General features: G+C 45.1%; 1 protein-coding gene across 1 annotated transcript in view; it reads right to left on the bottom strand.

The window, feature by feature from the left end:
* The window catches only part of TTC28 (tetratricopeptide repeat domain 28), a 416,616-nt gene that overhangs the window by 91,903 nt on the left and 303,245 nt on the right, over positions 1 to 21,468 (bottom strand). The window contains 6 exon segments of the mRNA XM_045791231.2: positions 6,742 to 6,907; positions 8,852 to 9,070; positions 11,243 to 11,372; positions 13,320 to 13,429; positions 16,991 to 17,514; positions 18,807 to 20,148. Coding sequence (XP_045647187.2) covers positions 6,742 to 6,907; positions 8,852 to 9,070; positions 11,243 to 11,372; positions 13,320 to 13,429; positions 16,991 to 17,514; positions 18,807 to 20,148 — 2,491 coding nt within the window.

Genomic DNA, 21,468 nt, shown 5'->3' on the forward strand with positions numbered 1-21,468 from the left:
GGAGGTGAATGAAACCAACAATGAAGCTTCTGAAAGGCCTTTCTGAGGACTTACCATGGAAGCAGGAGTTGGAAGGATGAGATGGAACCAGCCATACCAACGGCAGTGGGCAGAACTTTACAGAGAGAAGGAAGGGCAGGAGGTAAACCTCAAAATGGGACAGCCCTTGGAATAGCCTTGGTGGGGAAAGGAGGCTGGGGGGCCACACAGAGACATGTCAAACAGAAGGACCAGAGGTGCCATTCAAAGGGCAGACAGGCGAGATCACCTGGGCTTGCAGGCTGCCATAAGGAATGTGAAATCTAAAAAACATCAGAAGCTTTGAGGGGGATGCTTTGTGATGAGTTTGGGACGCTTTGAGATGGGGAGAACAAGGAAGCATAGTCTCGAATACATCTGTGAAAGGTCACTCTGAGTGAAGGAAGGGGACTGGAAGGCCGAGAGAGAAGGTGGTGGCAGTGATTCAGGAGACGATGAGGACCTGCACTGTGCTTACAGTGATGGAAACACAGTGGGTGGATTTAAATGTATTCTTTATACCTTTCTTCCTTGTGGTAAAAAACATATCCCCATACTGTTTTCCATAGTGGCTGCAGAATTTTACATTCCCACCAACAGAACACAAGGGTTCTGACTGCTCCACATCTTTGCCAATACGTGTTACCTCCTGTCTTTTCGATAGCAGCCATCGTAATGGGTGTGAGGGGATATGCATCTCATTGTGGTTCTGATTTGCATTTCCCTGATGATTAGCGATGCTGAGCACCTTCTCAGGTGCTTGTTGGCCATCTGTGTATCTTCTCTGGAGAATGTCTATTCAAGTCCTTTGTCCATTTTCAAATCAGATTATCTGTTGTTGTTGTTGTTGTTGTTAGGTTGTAGGAGTTCTTTACATATTCTAAAGATTAATCCCTTATCAGATCGATGGTTTGAAAATATTTTCTCCCATATTATAAGTTGATTTTTCACTCTGTTGACTGTTTCCCTTGGATTGTAGAAATCTAAATTTGATATAGTCCCACTTGTGTGATTTTGTTTTTGTTACCTGGGCTTCTGGTGTCATATTCAGGAAATCGTTGCCAAATCCAATGCCAGGAAGCTTTTCCTAGGAGTTTTATACTTTCAGGTCTTATGCTTTAGTTTTTTAATTCATTTCAAGTTAACTTTTATATATGGTGTAAGACAAGGGTCCAGCTTCATTCGTTGGCATGCGGATATCCAGTTTTCCCAATTTTATTCCATTAGCCTGTGTGTCTCTGTCTTTGTGTTAGTACCTTACCATTTTGATTACCGTAGTGTGTGATGTTTTGAAATCAGGAAGTGTGTGGCTTTGTTCTGATTCCTCAAAATTGATTCAGCTTTTTTGGGTCCTTTGAGATTCCGTATGAACTTAGGATTTTGTTTTTCTATTTTTGTAAAAAATATCATCAGAATTTTGATAGGGATTACATTGAATCTATAGATTGCTTTGGGTAGTATGGACATTTTAACAATATTAGTTCTTCTAATCCATGAACATGGATGTCTTTCCATTTATTTGTCTCTTTTAATTTCTTTCAGCAATATTTTGCAGTTTTCAGTATATAAGTCTTTCACCTCTTGAGTTAAATTTATTCCTAAGTATTTCATTCTTTTTGATGCTATTATAAATGGGGTTGTTTACTTAATTTCCTTCTAACAATTATTCATTGTTAGTATACAGACATGAACTGATTTTTGAGTATTGATTTTGTATCCTAGAACTCTGCTAAATTTGTTCATTAGTTCTAATCTTTAGAGTTTTCTACATATAATATCATGTCACCTGTGAACGGACATAATTTTACTTCTTCCTTTGCAATTTGGAGGACTTTTATTTCTTTTTCTTGCCCAATTGCTGTGGTTAGGACTTCCAATACTATGTTGAATAGAAGTGACAAGAGAGGGTACCCTTGCCTTGTTCCTGATCTTAGAAGGAAAGCTTTCAGTTTTCATCAATGAGTAGGATATTAGTTGCAAGCTTTTCATACATGGTCTTTATTTATGTTGAGGTAATTTCCTTCTTTTCCTAGTTTGTTGAGTGTTGTCTTTTGGTTTTGTTTTTTATCATGAAAGGGTGTTTAAATTTTGTCAAATGTCTTTTCTGCATCTGTTGAGATCATCATGTAGTTTTTGTTCTTCATTCTGTTAATGTGGTACATATTACAGTGACTGTGATTGAGGAGGGAAACGGGGAAACTTAAGAGTTGGGATTTAGATATTTTAGACTAGAGATTCCTGGAAGATTTCCATGCAGAGATGTTTGGTGGGCAGCTGCACCTACGGGTTCGGAGGTTAAAGATGCCTGAGAAGGCAGCGCAGGGTACATTTAGAGAAAGGAGAAGAAGGTATGGTAGCCGGAGCATGGTGTTCACCAAGAGACAAGATGGAAAATAAGCTCAGAATGCCTTCCAAGAGCTAGATCATGGTGCCAAGCTCTAAAACTTGGATTTTATTCTCTGTAAACTGATTCCTGTAAAAGGTTTCTTTTTTCCCCTTCGAATAATAGAGTTGCTTATTCATGGCTTTATTTCTAAATTAAAAAGTAATGTATGTCCATTGTGAAAAAACTGAAATAAGGAATGGTATAAAGAATAAAATACCAAGCATCTGTAATTCCACCATCCACCTATAATTACCACTAACGCTACAGCCTATTTCCTTCCAAGGATTTTTTTCTTACTTTTCATACCCATATTGTGTATATATTACAAAATTTAAATTACACTATATGTAATAATTCTATATCTTATTTTTTCCCTTACTATTTTGTCATAATTTCAGCTATGTGATTAAAAATTCTCTGTAAACATAATTTTAATTATGATATAATACTATATTGGATAGATAGAAAATAATTTGACATTCAATTACTGTGGACATTTAGGTTTTTAAAATTTTCTATAATGGGGCACCTGGGTGGCTCAGTCGGTTAAGAATCTGACCCTTGGGGCGCCTGGGTGGCGCAGTAGTTAAAAAGCGTCTGCCTTCGGCTCAGGGCGTGATCCCATTCCGGGATCGAGTCCCACATCGGGCTCCTCCGCTGGGAGCCTGCTTCTTCCTCTCTCACTCCCCTGCTGTGTTCCCTCTCTCGCTGACTGTCTCTGTGTCACATAAATAAATAAAATCTTAAAAAAAAAAAAAAAAGAATCTGACCCTTGATCTCAGCTCAGGTCATGATCTCAGGGTCGTGAGATCAAGCACTGCATTGGGCTCCACACTGAGCATAAAGCCTGCTTAAGATTCTCTGTCTCCTCTCCCTCTGCCCCTCCCCCATAAATAAATAAATAAATAAAATTTATTTTCTATAATATATAGACCTATTATAAATACTCCTATGAATACCTCTTTACTCCACTTCCAAAATGAGAATTTGGGGGTAAAAAGGCATGAATACTTTAAGATTTTTGTTATTACTAGCAAATTATTTTTAGAAAGTCTAGACCAATTTATATCCCTACTGTATGAGACTGCTCATTCACTGCATCTTTACTATTATTAAGCATTATGACTTTTAAAATATTTAAAAATTTTATAGATGTCATTGAAATTTTCATACTGTTTTCTTGAAGCTGTGAGACAAAAACCCGAGTCTCATAAAACTCCATTCTAGTAAATTCAAACCATGCCACTGAAGTGTTCAATTTTGAGTTTAAGCTCACAAAATAAGAACAAATTTCTAATAAGACTAGTCCAAAGCAGCAGAAAAGACCTTATTTCTGGCAGTCTGAACTGGGTATTGAGGCTATCAAGGGCAGCCCAACCAAGTCATGCTAAGCATCAAGCCACCCGACATTCTAGAGACAGAACCCTAAGGACTCATCCTAACTTGTTAGCTTTCTGTATAGAGCAGAGAGGAAAAGATTAATGTGGGGAATTATGTAAGTTACAGTCTCTCCCCTCTCCCTTCCATTGATGAAGAGCTGAACTATAGCCCAAAAGTCATTGTTTTCAATTCAAAAGTCACCTGGAAGCAAAATCACTCAACCTCCAGGATCATAGAAAATAACTGCATAGGCACAAGTGTTTGGAGTTAAACACAGTGCCCGATCGGGGGTAGGGGCAGGCACTGGGAACAGTCAAAGGGTAGTCCCCTTCCTTCTTATGATGAATTTTAATATAGAACCATGAAAATTGGGATCAAGTAAAATCTGTATTTTCACGCAGGCTGAGCCCTATCAGGGTTGGTTTGGACAGAGATGACCCAGGTGTGGTCACCGCCTCTGCACGTGCAGAAGTTTCAAATGGGAGGCGGTGCACGCTTGTGTCCCTTCATGATCTCATCTCAGAGCAAGCTCTGGACTGTGGTCTTACAAATTTGAAAATTGGATATTAATGTGCTCAAAGAGGCTTTGCCTCTTGAGAGCCCACGTTCATTAACCAAGCAGAGTTGTACAGACCAGAATGCCAGTTTCTTATGCACGTTCTCTATTCACAAGTAGACTTACGGGAGAAATCAAATGATAATCAGAAGGTTTGACGAGAATCACAGGACCTGAACAAGGGAAGGCAGGGGGACGACCTGAGAGGTCTTCTCCACATGGTTACTGAAGGCCTTTGTGCAACTGCTTGGGTGGCCTTCATCTCCTCTATTTCTCTTCATCCTTTGGAGCTCAGCTCCAATATCCCTTCCCCAAGGAAGCTTCCCCAACTGCTCCAGATAGGTTTCCCAGCCCCACTTACACATCTTGATCCACCCTGCATTTTCCTTTAAGCACTACAACAATTTTAATTAAAAGGTTTTTTATGCTCTGTTGTTTCCGGTCTTTCAGGTCCCTGGGAATAGGAGCCATGTCTGCCTTACTCACCACCTTACTCCTGATCTCTAGTGCACATAGTACATAGCAAGTGTTCCAATACTTGTGGAAGGGAGGGAAGGACGGAAGGATAAGAGAGCATGAGGACTGCAGGTCTACTGTGGGAACAGCCTTTCAATGGGACTTTGAGTCCCTTAGCCAAGATTCTCTTTCCCTTTGACAGTGTCAGAAATGAGCACTGCCCAAATCTGCCCTCCTCTCTCCCCTTCATTTTGTGTTTCTACTCCCGGCCAACCATCCTTTTAACACTAACTTTGTTGGGGTTTTGTTGTTTTTTTTTAAATAATTTTTTAATTTCTTTATCTGACAGAGAGAGAGAGTATAAGCACAGGGAACAGCAGAGGGAGAGGGAGAAGCAGGCTCCCCACCGAGCAGGGAGCCTGATGTGGGGCTCGATCCCAGGACCCCGAGATTACGACCTGAGCCAAAGGCAGATGTTTAACCGACGGAGCCACCCAGGTGCCCCATTAACACTTTGGATCGGCAATAACTCTGGTCAGGTTACAGTGGAATCAGGCTGGCAGTGCCATTCTGCTGCCGAAGAAGCTTTGTACACGCCTGGCCTAACCTATTTTATGGTCACGTATAATTACATTTCAGAGAACAGCCGTACTTCCGAGTTCTTGGGGTTACCACACCATCAAGCCCTGCTACCCAGGGTTAAGCAAAGGGATGCTCCAGGACGCTCCGCGGTCATAGAAGAAACAAGACAACGATGTGTGCATGTGGCTGAAGCCTGCTCATACTTCACACACACAGAAGCCGGAGATGACATTCTTACATGTTTTGGCTATTTTCTCAAATATGATATTAATTTTGATAATTAAAAACAGAACAAGCAGTGGCCTGGGAGTCTGGGTGAGATCTCTATTGTTGTGATCCTAGCTCTGACACGAACTTGGCTGTCAGCAGTCTTATTCCGTGCTGGCTTCTGTTAAATGAAGGAGTTCAGCTAGAAGACCCGAAAGCACCTTCCACTCTTGACATTACATTATCCAAGTTCATCTAAGAACTTGTCCCCAGCTTTATAAGCACCCCCAAAGATCAGCCCAGCTGCTGGCACTGACCAACACACACTCGGGAGTCTGGGATAAGCATCTCCAAAGAATTAGGGTGATATCTTAGGATTTCCATGATTGCTAGTGAAATCATTCAAGAGACAAGCAGATCTCCCTGGGACCTGACACCAAGCTAACCCAAGATTCTCTGACACACAGACCTTCTTGACACTTATTGAGCACAGGACGGAGGGCTGAGATGCCTGAAAATCTGGTGACCACCCAGCTCTGTGGCTCCCTCTTCTTTCTATTTTCTCCAGCAGCAGGGTGCTTGTGGAAATTATGTTCTGCATGTAAAATAGTCAATTGTGATAAAATGTCTCCGTAAGCATATAACGTTTACAATCTTTGTGAAAAGCGCTTCCCATCTCTATTCTCGATGCTGGGAGTTCAACTTTCCTGCACCTCAGCCCCACAATGCACAGATCCTGTCACTAGTGTTCAGTTACTCTCTCAAACGGCCGTAGTACAAACAAACCCATTATTAATTGGTTTATAACCCACCGCATCAGTTTTAATTAGCTGGTATGTTAAATTCAAAGTCATGTGTAGGTTTAAATGTCCTACAAACAAACCCTCCTTAGAAAATGCGCATCTCTGAGGAGACCTTTCCCTATCTGAAAGGAAATGACCAGAAAGAATAAAGACAGCCCATGAAGGGGTCGCCCTCCAGAGACACATATCTGTTTCTCCTGCAGCAACTGTGAACAGACTTCGCATAAAGTGCAAATTCCATAGATTTCTTCCATTTAGCTCAAATAGGATGTTTACAAAAGAAAGAGAGAAAAAAACCCCAATACCCCTGAGATTGTATCTGAAGATGGGACTGGGAACATTGTATTACTTGCCTTGAGTAGTAAGACTCTACCCCCAGGGACTCTCGCACACTGGCGATGTGCTGCTCGAGGGCCGAGCTGGTGGCTGTTGGAAGAGCCGCGCTGCTGCCGGCCTGGAAGTCACTGGAGTTTTCCGCCGCATTATCACCCAGGTAGTGTTCGTGAAACTTCAGAATTCCTGAAACCAGACGGGCACAGCCAACATTATGCAAGACCAGGGTGACGGGAGGTAGGGCTGGAGGCAGGGGCTAGCCCTCTTGGGCAAGCATGCCAACCAAACCATGTGAAGAAGTCCTGAAATCCGAGGTCTTGATAGGGCTTTCCGGCATTTGGTTAGTACTCATTTCTACAGCTTTCATCATCAGGTTTGGTGCTTGAAACCAGGGAATTCAAGATAAGGCTTTTGCTCTTAACACTAAATTCAGCAGCTCGTGGAATGATGACTCCTTCGTATGTATTTCCAAACAGATGCTTCTCAGAAGCACCAACTAGGGAAAGTTTTCTTTCCCGAATGGTGCATGAGCATGCCAAGGTGTATTTTCCCCAGAAACGGAAATCTTGAACAAAAATATAACTAGCCAAGTAGAAACTGTGTTACTCAAAGGCCTTTTATTTCACAAAAGCTAGTCAAAATAAATATGTCGTCGTACAAAGGCCAGATAAAAATATTTTAAACCATTTTTAAATAAGACTAACTGGTCAACCATCATTAATGGATTAAAGGAGCAAAAAAATTATGGCTGCATGAAACTGAAGCAATCCATAGTGGTTTTCTGGCAATAAACACAGGACATATTCTCAAATGGTAATGAGGTGTGTCAGCCCTGGAAAACGCTAGTCCTCTCCGATTGGATTAGAGCCCCAGTGAAAGCTTCAGAGTCTCATTAAGAGCAAAGAGGACGGGAAAGAGAAACAATGGGAGCCTCATTATACATGGCTCATTATTACAGGGATTTGGACATACCACCTGTCAAATCATGTCCCCCAAACATAACAATGACAGAGAGAAAGAGCCTGATACCTCCATCATCAGCCATGTCCTCCTAGGCATCAGGGCCCCTCTGAGGGGCCGGCATACACAGGGATTCATTCCACTGCAGCTGACACTCACCAACCACCATGAACATCACAACTAAAACCTTCAGCACAGAAAGGTCAGAGGTAAGAATGTTCTTTATGGAAAGCCCGTAAAAAACATGAACTTGAGGGCAAAAGATTATAAAAAAGAATGCCAAGGCACCGAATGTACAGGCACGAGTGCTCAGAACGCAACGGGCATCTGAGAGTTGTCATCCAGCCATCATTTTTTTTTTTTTAAATCAAAGGGACTGAAACACAATCAAGAAAATCTTGTCAATTCTCCCTGGCAGTTGAACTTTCTGAAATTGGCTTACAGATATTCAAGAAGCCCATTCTTCAAGATTCCCAATTATAAGATCCACTTCCCCAGTCAATAAACTCTAATTGGATCTGGTGTGTCTCCAACATGGTAAAGCCATCAGCATTTTATCATGCAAAAAATATGGCCCTAACAGCTAATTAGTGGTTCTGTATTTAGTGAAACAGTTACAGCCTGAACATTTAATGCTGATTTAATCAAAGGGGATTTTTACTTCGGAAATAGATTAACAACAGAACTGGTTAAAGTGGGTTCTGCTAAACTCGGAAATTTCAAGCATAAGACTTCATTTATATACTGTGATAAGAGCTGCCATTATCATTTTAGTCTCTCTAACTTTACCATGACAAAGGGTCACAATTATTAAATCATAGCTAGAAAGAACTCGTTAGGACTTACAGGCATTGCTTTATTAGCTAATGAACAACAGCTGTCTAAAAATAGGGCTGCTGGTGAAATTAATCCTCCTGTTCTTCATGTTCCTTGATAAATGCTTCCACATTCACCAGCGAGGAGCAGCGATTTCTTGGGGGAATGAGAAAGCTGGGCTGTCTTATTAATTGAATGCCCCACCACAGAATATCCGCCGTGGCTGAGGTTTTGCTGAAAGCCGATATCAGCTCCTTAGTCTGATCTATGGTAATGCACCTCTTCTCCCTCTATTCATTAGACTCTCCCAGTCTAGTGTCTTAATTGCCCAGCTCCCATAGAAGGAGATCTTACCTGCCCCAGGAGCAAGCAGCCAGCTATACAGGTAGCCTGCGGCCAGGGAATAGTAAAGCACTAGTCCCCTCTGGCCATTAACCATCTCTAAGATCTGGTCAATAGTGACTGGGGAGTAGGGGTCGGAGTCCTGTTGTCCTGTTTGTCGTTCTACCAAAAGATCGGCAAACGCCCGCGTCCGTCCTCTTTCTGCCACAGCTAGGGCTTCATCATGATGGCCTAGGACACAAAAGCCACACAGTGAGGAATCCCTGGGGGAGTGTGTTTATCCACAGAGGGCTATCAGGTACAGAGATGCTGGGCAGAAACGTGTCTCTGCACTCCTCTGTGGGGCACAGTCTCTGTGCCAACCCCCTGCCTCAGATGATGGGAACAGCACCACTCTTATAACAGCACCCCACATTTTCAGATTCTCCCATCACCCTAAGCCATTGGGCTTTCCCCATCGACAGTGACACCCCCAAAGAACCAACTTTGTTCAGAGGATGGTCTTCAGCCCTGCCTGTTCTCTGATCCACATCCTGAGTTCCTCCCTGGCCTCCTGGCATCCGACCCCATTCACTTTAGCTATTTGGATCTAATGCTTTGCGTGCTGGTTACCCTCTCACTTCCCTGCTCAACTTTGATTCTGACTTGACCTTGGCAGATAAGCCTACAGGACCTGGCTCTCTCTTCAATGCAGCCCCTCTACGCGTTGCACTGTCCAGCCCCACTAGCACACCCCCACCCCCGGCCCAAGTGATACCTCTGTGCCTTTACACCTGCCAGTCCCTCCGCTGAGTGTGTCCTATGCCCTTTCATTGACCTCGGCTCAAAAGGAGGGTCCTAACAGTGGCCTTGCCTATCTCAAAGGGCTACTGTAAAGGTTAACCGAGGTGCTGTATGTGAGGATGCCTGGATGGGTTATTCAAAGTACCACATATATAACAGGTGATGTTATTGTTAGAGCTGAGACCTCATTCCATTCCAGGCTCCCACACATTCGCTTCTCTTCTCTTCCAGTCCCCACGGGCAGAGGGTTTAAACCTCTGAAGTCTTTAGTTCTTTGAAACTGCTTCTCTCTTTCAAAGCTTTTCCTCAGTCTTTCAATCCAATTCCTGATCCCACTTTCCCTAAGAGACTAGTCTGTTATCTAGTTTAAAAGCTAAATGCACACACATGAGGGCACCAAAAGTATAAAGCAACATACTTTCAAGTAAGGATTGTTTAGAGTATTGAGAAGGAATACAATGCAGAGGATTTGCTTGCATCATAAATATAGATATGGAAGATTTGCTCGAGCTAGGGTCCAAAGAGAGAGCAGGCAGAGGCAGGAGACCAGATTTTGCAGCTCCAACAGCACTTCGAGGATGCCTAGCTTCCTGCAGCTCCAGAATCAGTAGAAAGTGGGGATTTACATGTGTGTATGCAAATGTCTTCTTTACCCTATTAAGTTATTAACTGGAACAGCAGGAATGATTTCTGTGCACATTGGAAAATCGGCCCCGAAGTGTTAGGCAGACTTAACACTGTGATTATAATAGATAATAAATTGTAATCTCAGGCAATGAGCACATTTAATAGATACATTTTTCAAGGGGGAAGTCTGGGCATTCAGATACACACAGCCAAGGACAGGCTATTACTGACAAGGCCTCAACACCCAACTTCAAAGACATTGTTAGTTCTGGTGAGGACCTCTTCCACCCGAGCTCTGGGTTGGGGGAAATGGTCTGCAGAACTGGACCGGCCTGACAAGAGGCAGAGGCCAGGGCAGCTGGAAGAGGGTGACAGACAGTGGAGGCCCCGGTGAGGGTAATGCATGCTGCCCCAGCATGATGCCACACACAGGACTGGGAGAGTTATCACTGACTAGTCACAGCCCAGAAAGCAGACCCAGAGAGTAAAAACATTTACTAGACAGCAAACAGAAAACATATGTGGCAAAGGAAAGCGGGAAGAGGCCAGGCATCTTCTCAGGTACTCTCCCCAGGTGTCAATGGTGGGAGGGAACCTGAGGGGGACAGCTGGCTCAAGCATCTCTAGCCCCAGGACACTTTCTCTGGCTCCTGGGTCTGCCTGCCAAAACACTTTGTTTTCACAGCACCTGAGTTTCTTTTACCCTAAGCATCAGTCACATCGTGCTGGACTCACTGACTTCTTTCACCAGGCTAAATGCTTCTGGAGTCGGGAGCCAGGCCTTCTTGACTTTCATTCCCAGGGCTGGCACACAGCACGTGGTACGTGCTCTATAAATATTTGCTGAATTAACGAACACAAGTTCGATGACTGGATTGCAGTTGTGGCTTCACGGCCTGTTGTAACAACGAATCAGTTTTTGCCCCAGCAACCCCGGAACGACTCAGACACGCGGGCGCGCTCGCAAGAAGTGGGAACCCCGGCCGTTCTCACCCAGGCTGACGAGCACCCGCTGCAAGGCCTGGTAGGATGAAGTCTGCAGGTCAAAGAGGGAGAGTCTGTAGTCTGTGCTCAGCTGCGCCTCATGTCGGATTGTTTCAAACAAGGCCGATGCCCTGTAGAGCTGCAAGGAGGGGACAAAGAATGTCATTCATTCCACAGAAACCGCTGTCCAGCTGTTCACTGACCACAGACAACTTCTGCACCCAACTTGGTGCCCCAATCTAAAAACAGTTTTCTAAGAGGTTTGAAAGGATCAATCTTTATTTCCAGGTAGGTCCTTGTGGACCGGAAGAGGCATCGTATCAGATCACACCCAGGAAATCACACTTTATGTGCTCACTTAGAGGGATCTAAAACACAGAGGTTATGGACTTCTAGTCTGCAAGTTGCAAGGAAAAAAAACAGCTATTAATCCAACCAAGTGCTGATTTTGATGAACACAAACAAAAAGCCTCTCCCTTTGTCATCAAGCAACCATAATTTACCTCCCCCCGACCCCAGCCCCAGGGCCAGAGTGAGAGCGGGCACGGAGCAGGCAGGCTGGAAATGGACAAGGCTGGCGGGCTGGTGGGGGGGGGGAAGGAGGTGCAGACAACTACCCTTTCAGGAGGAGGTCAGCTTTTTGCAGGCAGTTTAGCCTAATCAAACACTGCCCTCCGCCACAGAGACCAGGGGCAGGTCTTCCCAGGACAAGCTCTCCCGAAGCCACACCTGCTCACAGGGACACCGACAGGACCAGATGCTCGACATCCCTACAGAGACACTGTCCTGCTGCTCTAAGGAGCTTCTCCATAAGACTTTTTTCTAATATTCATATGTAGGAAATAATATCCAATGTTAAGTTCATGCAAATTTAAAAAATAGAATTCCAAGACTAAGAGACTTAGATTTAGTATCCCCAACTCTACCACTAATTCATCCTGTGACCTTGGGCAAGACTTGGAGCCTCGGTTCCTTCTCTTCTATAAAGGGGATGGTTATCATTCTACCTCACAGAGTTATTCGAGGAATAAAATCAGTGAGTGACAGTACTTGAAAACTGCAAATCACTATAGTAATATAAACTTTAATTTTTTAAACAAGGAACTAAAGAATTCTTTAAACTGCCTTTAATAGTTTAAAAAGGAGAGTAAAGGGGCGCCTGGGTGGCTCAGTCATTAAGCATCTGTCTTCGGCTCAGGGCGTGATCCCGGCGTTCTGGGATCGAGCCCCACATCGGGCTCCTCCGCTGGGAGCCTGCTTCTTCCTCTCCCACTCCCCCTGCCTGTGTTCCCTCTCTTGCTGGCTGTCTCTCTCTATGTCAAATAAATAAAATAAAAATCTTAAATAAATAAATAAATAAATAAAAAGGAGAGTAAAATACCATCACATTCCAGGAGGCCATGACACAAGTTCAGTCACATCACCTCCTCAATTCCTGTGAGTACCTCTGATAGGAGCCTTGATTCACCTGTCCTTGTGCCCCTGGGCCTAGCACAATGCCTCAGCAGTCATTACTCACACACTGCCTAAGCAGTTGAGTGTGTGATTTTGGATGACGTCATCTCACAACTCCTTCAGCTTGACAGAGGAACCCCAACTCTAGGATCTTCCCAGTCTCCAGAGCCAGCATGAGAGTGGGCGTCTCTTCAACTATTTGTGCATATGCAGACACATGAACTCTGTGCGTGTGTCTGTGTGTGTATGGGTGCGTGTATGTGTATGGGTGTGTGGGTGTGTGAGAGAGAGGGAAATATCTACCGATATGTCTAGAAACCTATGAAGACATTAAATCCAATCATGAATTCTTGAATTACTTCTGTCATAAAATGTATATAATTTCATATTAAGATTTAATGAGGAATGGTAGCACATAACACAAGAATTCCAAAGAAATCACTGAAAAATCTATCATACAAGTGAGCAAGAATCTTGACTATGGTTCAACACTTCTGTTGATCCTGTACGTCAACCCAAGTGTAGAGGTTAGCACCTTCTAGCGAATGTCATCAATACTAGGACAGTAATCCCAAGGCCTTCCATGCTTCTGGAAAAAAAATCCACTTGGGACAGGGGTTCTCCTGCTCACCTGGTGTTGGGCCTCCTCCAGATTCCCACTAGCCCAAAGGGAGAGGCCAAGACCATGGCGAATTTTGGCTTCATCTTCTCTTCGGCCCAGTTGCTCAGCTAGCCTTAAGCCTAAAATCAGATAGAGAAATTCTAAGGACACACAGAAGACAGACAATCCCCCACCCCTGCCAAGGAGTCCTGGAGGGTAATTCTGCCTCAGGTGTATACAAGGAATGTTAACAACACAGCTAAATAAAAGGCAGGACAAGAGTAGAATCAGTCAAGGCAGAGTAAGCATTCTCTTCAAATTCTGTGTTAGTGGCGACCTTTCTAAGACATTCCAAGATGCCCCAGCAAGAGCTCAGGGATGGCTATCAGCAGGAAACAGGTTTGCAGGGCAGGCAGAAACACTGAAATGAATGGAACCTAACCTGGCTGCCCTCCCAGCTGTGAAATCCCTAGCTTTGCAAATGAAAACTCCTGGCCTATAAATTTATCTAACCGAATTCTTTGGCGGGCAAAAGCTTTTCCCCACAGTTCGAGTCAAGTACAGAAGCCAAGCTAATACTCTTTCCTATCTCACGTACATAGCAGCCAATCAGTGTTTATGGGAGACACATCTGATGTTCTCCCAAAAGCAGAAGGCTCACACCGTCAGACCCTGCCTTCTGTTACTGATGCCACTGATGCATTTCATGTCCAATCTGTTTTTCCTTTAAGGCTGAGACTTTGATATGCCTCGGCAGGGTTATAGAACAAGTACTATTATGAGTTGAAAGCCTTAAATGAGACTGTCCTCATTCTAATGGCCTTCAGACAGACACCTGCAGTTTGGGTCACTTACCTACAGCAAGCGTCTGGCTTTCGGGACACCAGCAGCCTCCAGGGCTTTGGGGGAGTGATATCTGAGGGCAACCATTTATTGTACTGGTCACTAAGCAGTACTCAGCGTCACTTTGTCCCCATGGTCTGGCTCTCTGTACACAGGAGTTAGCTTGTGCAGAAGAGCGCAGGAAGGCTCCCACGCTACAGCTACACGCACAAAGGAACGACTTCCTTTTTAAAATCTAATTTAGAGTGGATGGGAGCCTGCCTCTGAGCATGCTGGGTCCATGCAATTTGTGACTTCGGAAAAGGAACTGAGTCAGTTGAGAGGATAATAAAAGTGACATTCAGGTTCACGCTCATAAAATATTATGCATTTCACAATGCACTTAACTCAGAAAACTTAGAAATACCATTTTAAGTTTAAATCATGTCACTGGGTAACAAAAATAATACTTGCAAATTACTCACATGTTACAATACATCATAGAATGGGAACACAAGTGGAAGAAGATGGTTCTTGGATGAAAACCAGGAGAATACTGGTGGTTTTAACCTTTGACACACTAACCATATTCATTCTTCAAGGCAGCTATCCCTGCTAGATCTGGGTCCATGAGTTGGAAGTAAAATCCACTGAGGTCGCCCCCCCCCCCAGAAGGTAAGTTCTGTGCGAGCAGGGACTGTGTTCCCTGCTGGATCCCCAGCACATAGGACACACTCCAGCCCATAGTCAGAGGTTCTCCAATGAAGAGCTAAAAGCCACCAGGCAGACAGACATGGTATCTGTCCTGCCTTTTCCTATCTGCTTCTGCCTCCTAGGAATCTAACCCACCCACCCAGCATCCCTGAAGCATGGCTTCCCAGGAACTGGTTGCATGTAACTCCATGTAGGTCACTAAATGGGTCCAGGCTTCTTCATTTGCAAAAAGAGAAAAAGCTGGGTGAGACCAGTGGCTTTGACCAGGGTTGTCTACACCTGGAGAGTTTATACAAAAATCTCAGACTAGGCCCCACCTATGAGGTTCTAGTGCCCTGGAGCAGGGTGATGCTGACTCCCAGTCCCCTCTGAAAGCCAGGAGGGGGGGGCACCAAGGTGGTTTCCAGCTGAACTGTTTCTTCAGTGCAAGAGGCTGCAGACCCGACTCGGGGCCTTTCCAGGTGCCCGCACCTGTAACAGCTCATGAGCAGAGGCATCTAATCCGACCCATGAGGCACACCAGGCTCTCTGGTAGAGCACATCCACGGAAGAGACACCATGGAGATGCCACGATGAGAATTCAGATCTCTGCGAGACTTAAAATTACAAGAAACAATAAAAATGAAATTGAGAGTTTTCCATAAATACAGAATTATGTTACAACATCTCAGGCAAAGCAGCTGCTTTATGGAAACAATATTTCAGGAAGTACAAAAGAACACAGCTGAAAGGTTGTCATATGCTGGGTCTGAATTTAATAGTTTTCACAAATTCGACTGAAAATCGCCCCCAGTCTGTTAGAATTTTACCACAGTCAAGTTTCAGGAAACCCAAAGCCAACTCTCATATTTAATGCATGGAGGCAGAGCGCCCATGGAGTGGGAGCCAAGTAAGGTCTGGGAAGTGGCTCCCAGCCTCTCAGTAACCTCTCAGCCTGCAGGCCAGAGCAATCCCTGGTCTGTACAAAGGATGACAGCAAGCCATCAGCTCCTGGCCGATTCTACCCTTTGCTTCCTGCTTCCCTCCCTCCTGGCTCCCCAGCTGGGGCTCAGGAGTAATGGGGGATATATTATTGTTCCAACCCTGCTCTGTGCTTAGAAACCACTCCACACAGGGTCTCGTGTGGTTCCTGGGTTGGAAAACTTGGGCTGGACCACAAACTGACCACATGGTCAGGACCAAGCCACTGTACTCTCTGAGCCTCAGGTCATTTGGCCGCAAACGGGAATAGAGATACACCTCTGATGGTTACTGTGAGAATGAAATCCGATTAAATAAACTCTATGTGCAAAGACCCTTGGAAGCTGGAAATGGGAGTTTTTGCTTGGAAATCAGCAACTATTTCCTTTTACTAGTGAGCCAAGAACATCCTATCTGCCGTCCTTCCCCCCCAGGATGGGAGGATGCCATGTGCCCCTGTGTTTCCAGAAGCATAAAGCGGTGGAGGATTAACACACTGCTGTGGGACTTCTGCTTCCTGAGGAAGGAAGCGTCCAAGGACTGGCTCAGGTGGCTGTACGGAACCTGACAGCAGAGGACAGGAGCTGGGGAGGGGGGCGGCGGTAGGAGGGGAGGGGAGACGGAGAAAGGGGAGGCAGCCGCAGTCACTTTCTGGGCCTGTCTGGAAGAAGACGGCCATAGCACCAGCTCAAACACCGTGGACAAGAAGCACTGGGAAGGAAGCCTGGTGGACGGCTTGAGCGCCCCTCAGACGGGGTTAAATCTCAGCTGCAGCCTCAAAAGGGACTTCTTCAGAGTTTTGTTATAGTTTAGATATTTTCAGGAAGGACACTGGGGCTTGGGACAGATGGGCGTTTTCCTCTGATTCAGGCCCTTAAATTTTATGCAACTAAATCTTACTTGATTCCTCTCATGTGGGAATGTGCCGTTCGCTCTGAAGAGCAAGGAGGGTATCAGCTCCCTGGGCAGCTGGCTGCCAGCGTTACACAACCCGGGTAACCCACTCGGGATGAGGGAACGCCTTTGTGCTATTAAGGAACACCCAGCGGGGGCACCACAGTTTTGGAGTTGAACTGCTGCTGTGGCCTCTGAGCACCTCACTCCAAGCAGAGGTGGCCACTCCAACTGTGCATCCTTCCTTCCGAGTAGACTCTGAACTCGATCTCAGAGTCTACTGAGAGACCACCCCAGACCTTTTCACTTACCTTCCTGTAAGTACATGACTGCCTGGGAATAGTTCTGCAAGGCATGATGGGTCCTTCCGAGGCTACTATAGGACACTGTCTTGGCCACCAAGTCATTCATCTGTGCAGCGAGGCTCAAGTGCTGTTCTTGATAGACCACAGCCCTCTCAAAGGTGCCCAGGGATTCATATGTCAGGCCCAGGTTCCCGTAGGCTCGGCCCTGGCATGTGGGGTTGTTGGTTTCCTCTGCTATCTGCAGATCGAGCTGGTGGTACTGCAGGGCTGTATCATATTCCCCCATCTGCTGGTAAACGCCACCTAGGCCACAGGCCGCATCACTTTCCAGAGCTCGGTCTTTCATCTCTCTGGCAATGTTCAGCTGACGTTCGAGGCAGGAAATGGCTTGTTCGTAATTCCCTAATTGGCTGTGCAGACTTCCTAGCTCTCCATAGGCCTGGGCTTTATTAAAGGCCTCCCCGAGCTCATGGGCGACCACGAGCCTCTTTTCAAAGCACACAAGGGCTTGCTGCAAGCTCCCCATTGCCCTGTGGGGATGTAGACAGAAAAGCAATGATATTATTTTGTGCAGGTGCAGACATGCTAAAGCCCCCGAGAAAATGAAAAGCATTTGTCACTGTCACTTACTATAGAAGCTCTTAACTCCTCTTCTAGCTAAAATCTATCATGTGCCCTTAGAGTGAGATGCAGGGGAATTTCATAATCTGGAAAGCAATTCAAAAGTCATCCCTTAGTGACCTTCCCAAGAGCTTGAGATTCAATGGGATATACACCCCAGAGGAAACATAAAATATATTAATAGGCACAATGATAGCAAGTGAACTGTTTGGTTCTTCGGGCCTCCCAATTTCCACTACCGCTTAGACTATGTTTTTGAAATCACTTTACAATGGCTATAAATCTTTCACCCTGAGCTTCTCAGAGCACTCTGTGGGTGATGATTTAGTTTGACCCTTGCCCTTCCTCCACTCCAGGAGCCCTAATCCCTTGCTGATCTGGAAGGGCCGTAAATTCTGCAGACACAGACACCTTCTTGGGTTCCCCACATTCAGAAGGAAAGCATCACGTTGGCCAACAGTGTGTGTTTTTGTGCTGCGCAGAGATGACATGATAAGACTGGGAAGAGCATGGATTTTGGCGGCAGACCAAGTCAGTTGTGTGGGGCACATGAATTCTCTCCCTGAGCCTCTGTTTCTGGATGATAGTAAATCCTACATCCCACAGCAGATCATAATAAGTGTAGAGTAATACAGGATTGCCATAAATATTAAGCAAGATATCTCTGCAAGGTGCCTAGCTAGCATGATGATGACAGTATATATTTATTCACTCCTGCCATCTTCAGGTGGCTTTCCCTAAAAGCAACAAAACGGGAGTCCACGTAATTGGTGGGTATAGGTGTTGCATTAACAAACACATTCATATAATATGATGAGAGACATTCAGAAAATATCAGTTGAATTGATACATTCACCTTTCCCATTCCCATTACCCCTTTTATCTTGCTCATTATGAGGCAGTCAAAAAAGCACTGCATTTGGGGTCAGACAGCCCTGTGTTTGACTCTCAGCTGTCCTGAATCTTTAAGCTGCGTAACCTTGGACAGCGACCTAACACCTCTGGGCCTTAGTTTCTTCCTCCATAACATATGGGTAATAATATCCCCACTAAATTCACAAAATCATTGGGGGAGCCAAATAAGATACGTATGAAAATGCTTTATAGGTAACAAGCCGCTGTGCAGACCCTAAGTTGCCATCACTGCCACAAATGCTCTTTGTGCACGTGATCGACCACATCTGTCCTCTGTCGTCTTTACCTGTGTCCATTTCCTAGGCCCCGGTAAGCCTTGGCTTGGTCTTGCATGCGATTCAGACTCTGGGCAACAGATAAATACTGTTCATAGTACTTGATAGCTTCCTCATAGTCACCCAGGGCCTCGTAGCAATCCCCCAGATTGCCGTAGGCCCGGCCCCTGTCGAGCACGGACTCATTTCCACTTAGCTGCTGCAACATGGCCAACTGCTGCTCGAAGTAGCCGATGGCCTCTTCCATCACATTCATGTTCATCTTTGTGATCCCCATGTTGCCGTAGACCTGGGCTTCCAGACTGGGGTCCTTCAGCTTCTGCCCCAGGTCCAGCTGCTCTTCATAACACTTGAATGCCATTGTATATTTCCCAAGGGCCATGTAGACCGCGGCCAGATGCCCGTGAGCTCTGCACTCCCCCGGCAAGTCGCTCAGCTCCTGATAGACCTCCAGTTCCTGTGTGTGATAACCCAGGGCCTTGTCATATTTCTGGATCATCCGGTATGCTGTGCCCAGGGCTGCATAGGCACTGGCTTCTAGTCTTCTGTCCTTGACGTGGTGAGCTAAGCCCAGCTGCTGCTCATAGAATTTTATTGCACCATTTATATCTTTTTTACAGATGAATATATCACCCAGATTCCCCAGGGCTCGAAATTTAGCCTGGGAATTATTCAGCGACTGGGCTAGGGACAGTAGGTACTTCTGACACTCTTCAGCCTTGCTGAAGTTCAGCAGAGCCTTGAATGCTAGGCCCAAGTTACAGTAAGCTTTCGCCTGGCTCAATTTGTCATGGAGGTCTTTGGCCAGTGCTAGATCCTGCTCATAGTACTTCACCGCCTCCTGGTAGTTTCCGAGGCAGTAATGGGCATAGCCGAGATTGTGGCAGACCTTCCCTTCTCCTTCCATGTCTTGAAGGTCAGGAGCGAGCCGGAGGTACTGTTCATAATAGGGGGCGGCCTGGACATACTCTCCCCGAGAGCAGTGGAAGTTGCCCAGGTTGCTGAGAGCCCGGGCCTCGCTCTGGATGTCACGAAGCTCCCGAGCAATGTTCAGGTGGTTCTGATAATGTTGCAGGGCCCGGTCATGGGCCCCCAGGGCCTGGTAAGCCACGGCCAGGTTCCCATGTGTGGATGCCTGTGAGGCACGGTCATTCACTTCCATGGAGATCTGCAGCTCCTGCCGGTGGTATTTGACAGCCTGGTCGTACATGCCCAGAGCGTTGTAGGCGTTGCCCATATTCCCATAGGCACGGCCCTGGGCAGCATAGTCACTCAGCTCCTGGGCGATGCACAGGTGGGTCTTGTGGAGTTTCAGAGCCGTATCATAATCACCTTTCATCTGGTGTATGATTCCTAAGAAAGAGAATAAAGGAACAGAAAAAGGTTAGAATTACTGATGAGCAGTTTCGGGGAAAAAATGTAATTTGCAACTCAATTTATACTCAAACCCAATCCAGATGAATTAGAGAATTTAAAATAACAGAAGGTAGAATTAAATATTTATCAGCGCTCCAGAGGGGAGATAGCTTTCTAAGCTTTGAAGCAACAGAAAAAAAAAAAACAAAAAAACACAGATTTGATTACAAAATTAGGAAGTTTTATACTCAAATATATATCTAAAGTTAAAAGACAAACCCAATACTGGAAAATACGTGACACATCTATCACAAAATCCAATAGCTACCGTGTTTTCCAAGATTTCCAAGATTTCACTTGGTCTGATTTTTTTTTTTTAATTTAAAATCAAACCCCCAATTTACTGAAATAGGCAAAAAACAGTTAAGTGTGAGCAGACAACTCACATCCAAGAAATACAAAGAGTAACCACAGGGGAAAATGCTAATTTCTTTTAATATTCAAAGAAACACAAAATAAAGCAACCCGCGAAGTACCATTTTACTTCAACTAAATTAGCAAACAAAGAATTTAAACAGCAACCCTATACTGATGAGGTTGCCCTGAAATTGGTAAGCACATCAGCTGCTGGACATGGACAGGAACGGCCCATGGAGAAGCAGGATGGCAGGAACCACAAACGCGGACCTGCTCAGACCCGGCAATCCTACTCATGGGCATATATTCTAAGGAAGCCATCAGACAAATGCAAAAGCTATTCCGCACAGCGATCTTCACTGCAGCGTTACAGATTCGTGGGAAACCAGAAACATCTTAAAAGGCAAACACTGGGGGACCGTAGAGGTACATTCTGGTATATCAACTCAATAGAGGATTATGCGGTCATTAAAAGATAATTACGAAGTCTGTGTAGAAAAATGGGAGGAAAGGGTTCTTACAATAATAAGCAGAAAAAAGCAGAAAACAATGCTGCATGCTCCCCGTGACAACAACTAGGGAAATAAATGTGTGCACATGGACAAGACCTTGCGGGGATTATGCAAAAACAGGAACTGTTGCCTTGTGAGGTGATGGGATTTGAATGATTTTTTTCTTCCAAAACTTCTTGGAATCCTGCTTTACGGCTTTACAGTCAATAATAAGAGCACTTTCAACAACCTTCATAAACTGTGCTCTAGCAGCTAAGCTGTTGTTTCTACAAGCAGTTCGAAATGAGATATATCATCGGTATAAAAAAGAGAAAGTAGTTCCAGATAAGGGACATCATCAGAGTAACTTGGGAGGCACCTTTGAGGAGGACCTGGTTCACCCCAGTGG

This window comes from Ursus americanus, chromosome 30 (genome assembly GCF_024610735.1).
Source record: "Ursus americanus isolate L20-20 chromosome 30, mUrsAme1.1.p, whole genome shotgun sequence".
Taxonomy (NCBI): domain Eukaryota; kingdom Metazoa; phylum Chordata; class Mammalia; order Carnivora; family Ursidae; genus Ursus; species Ursus americanus.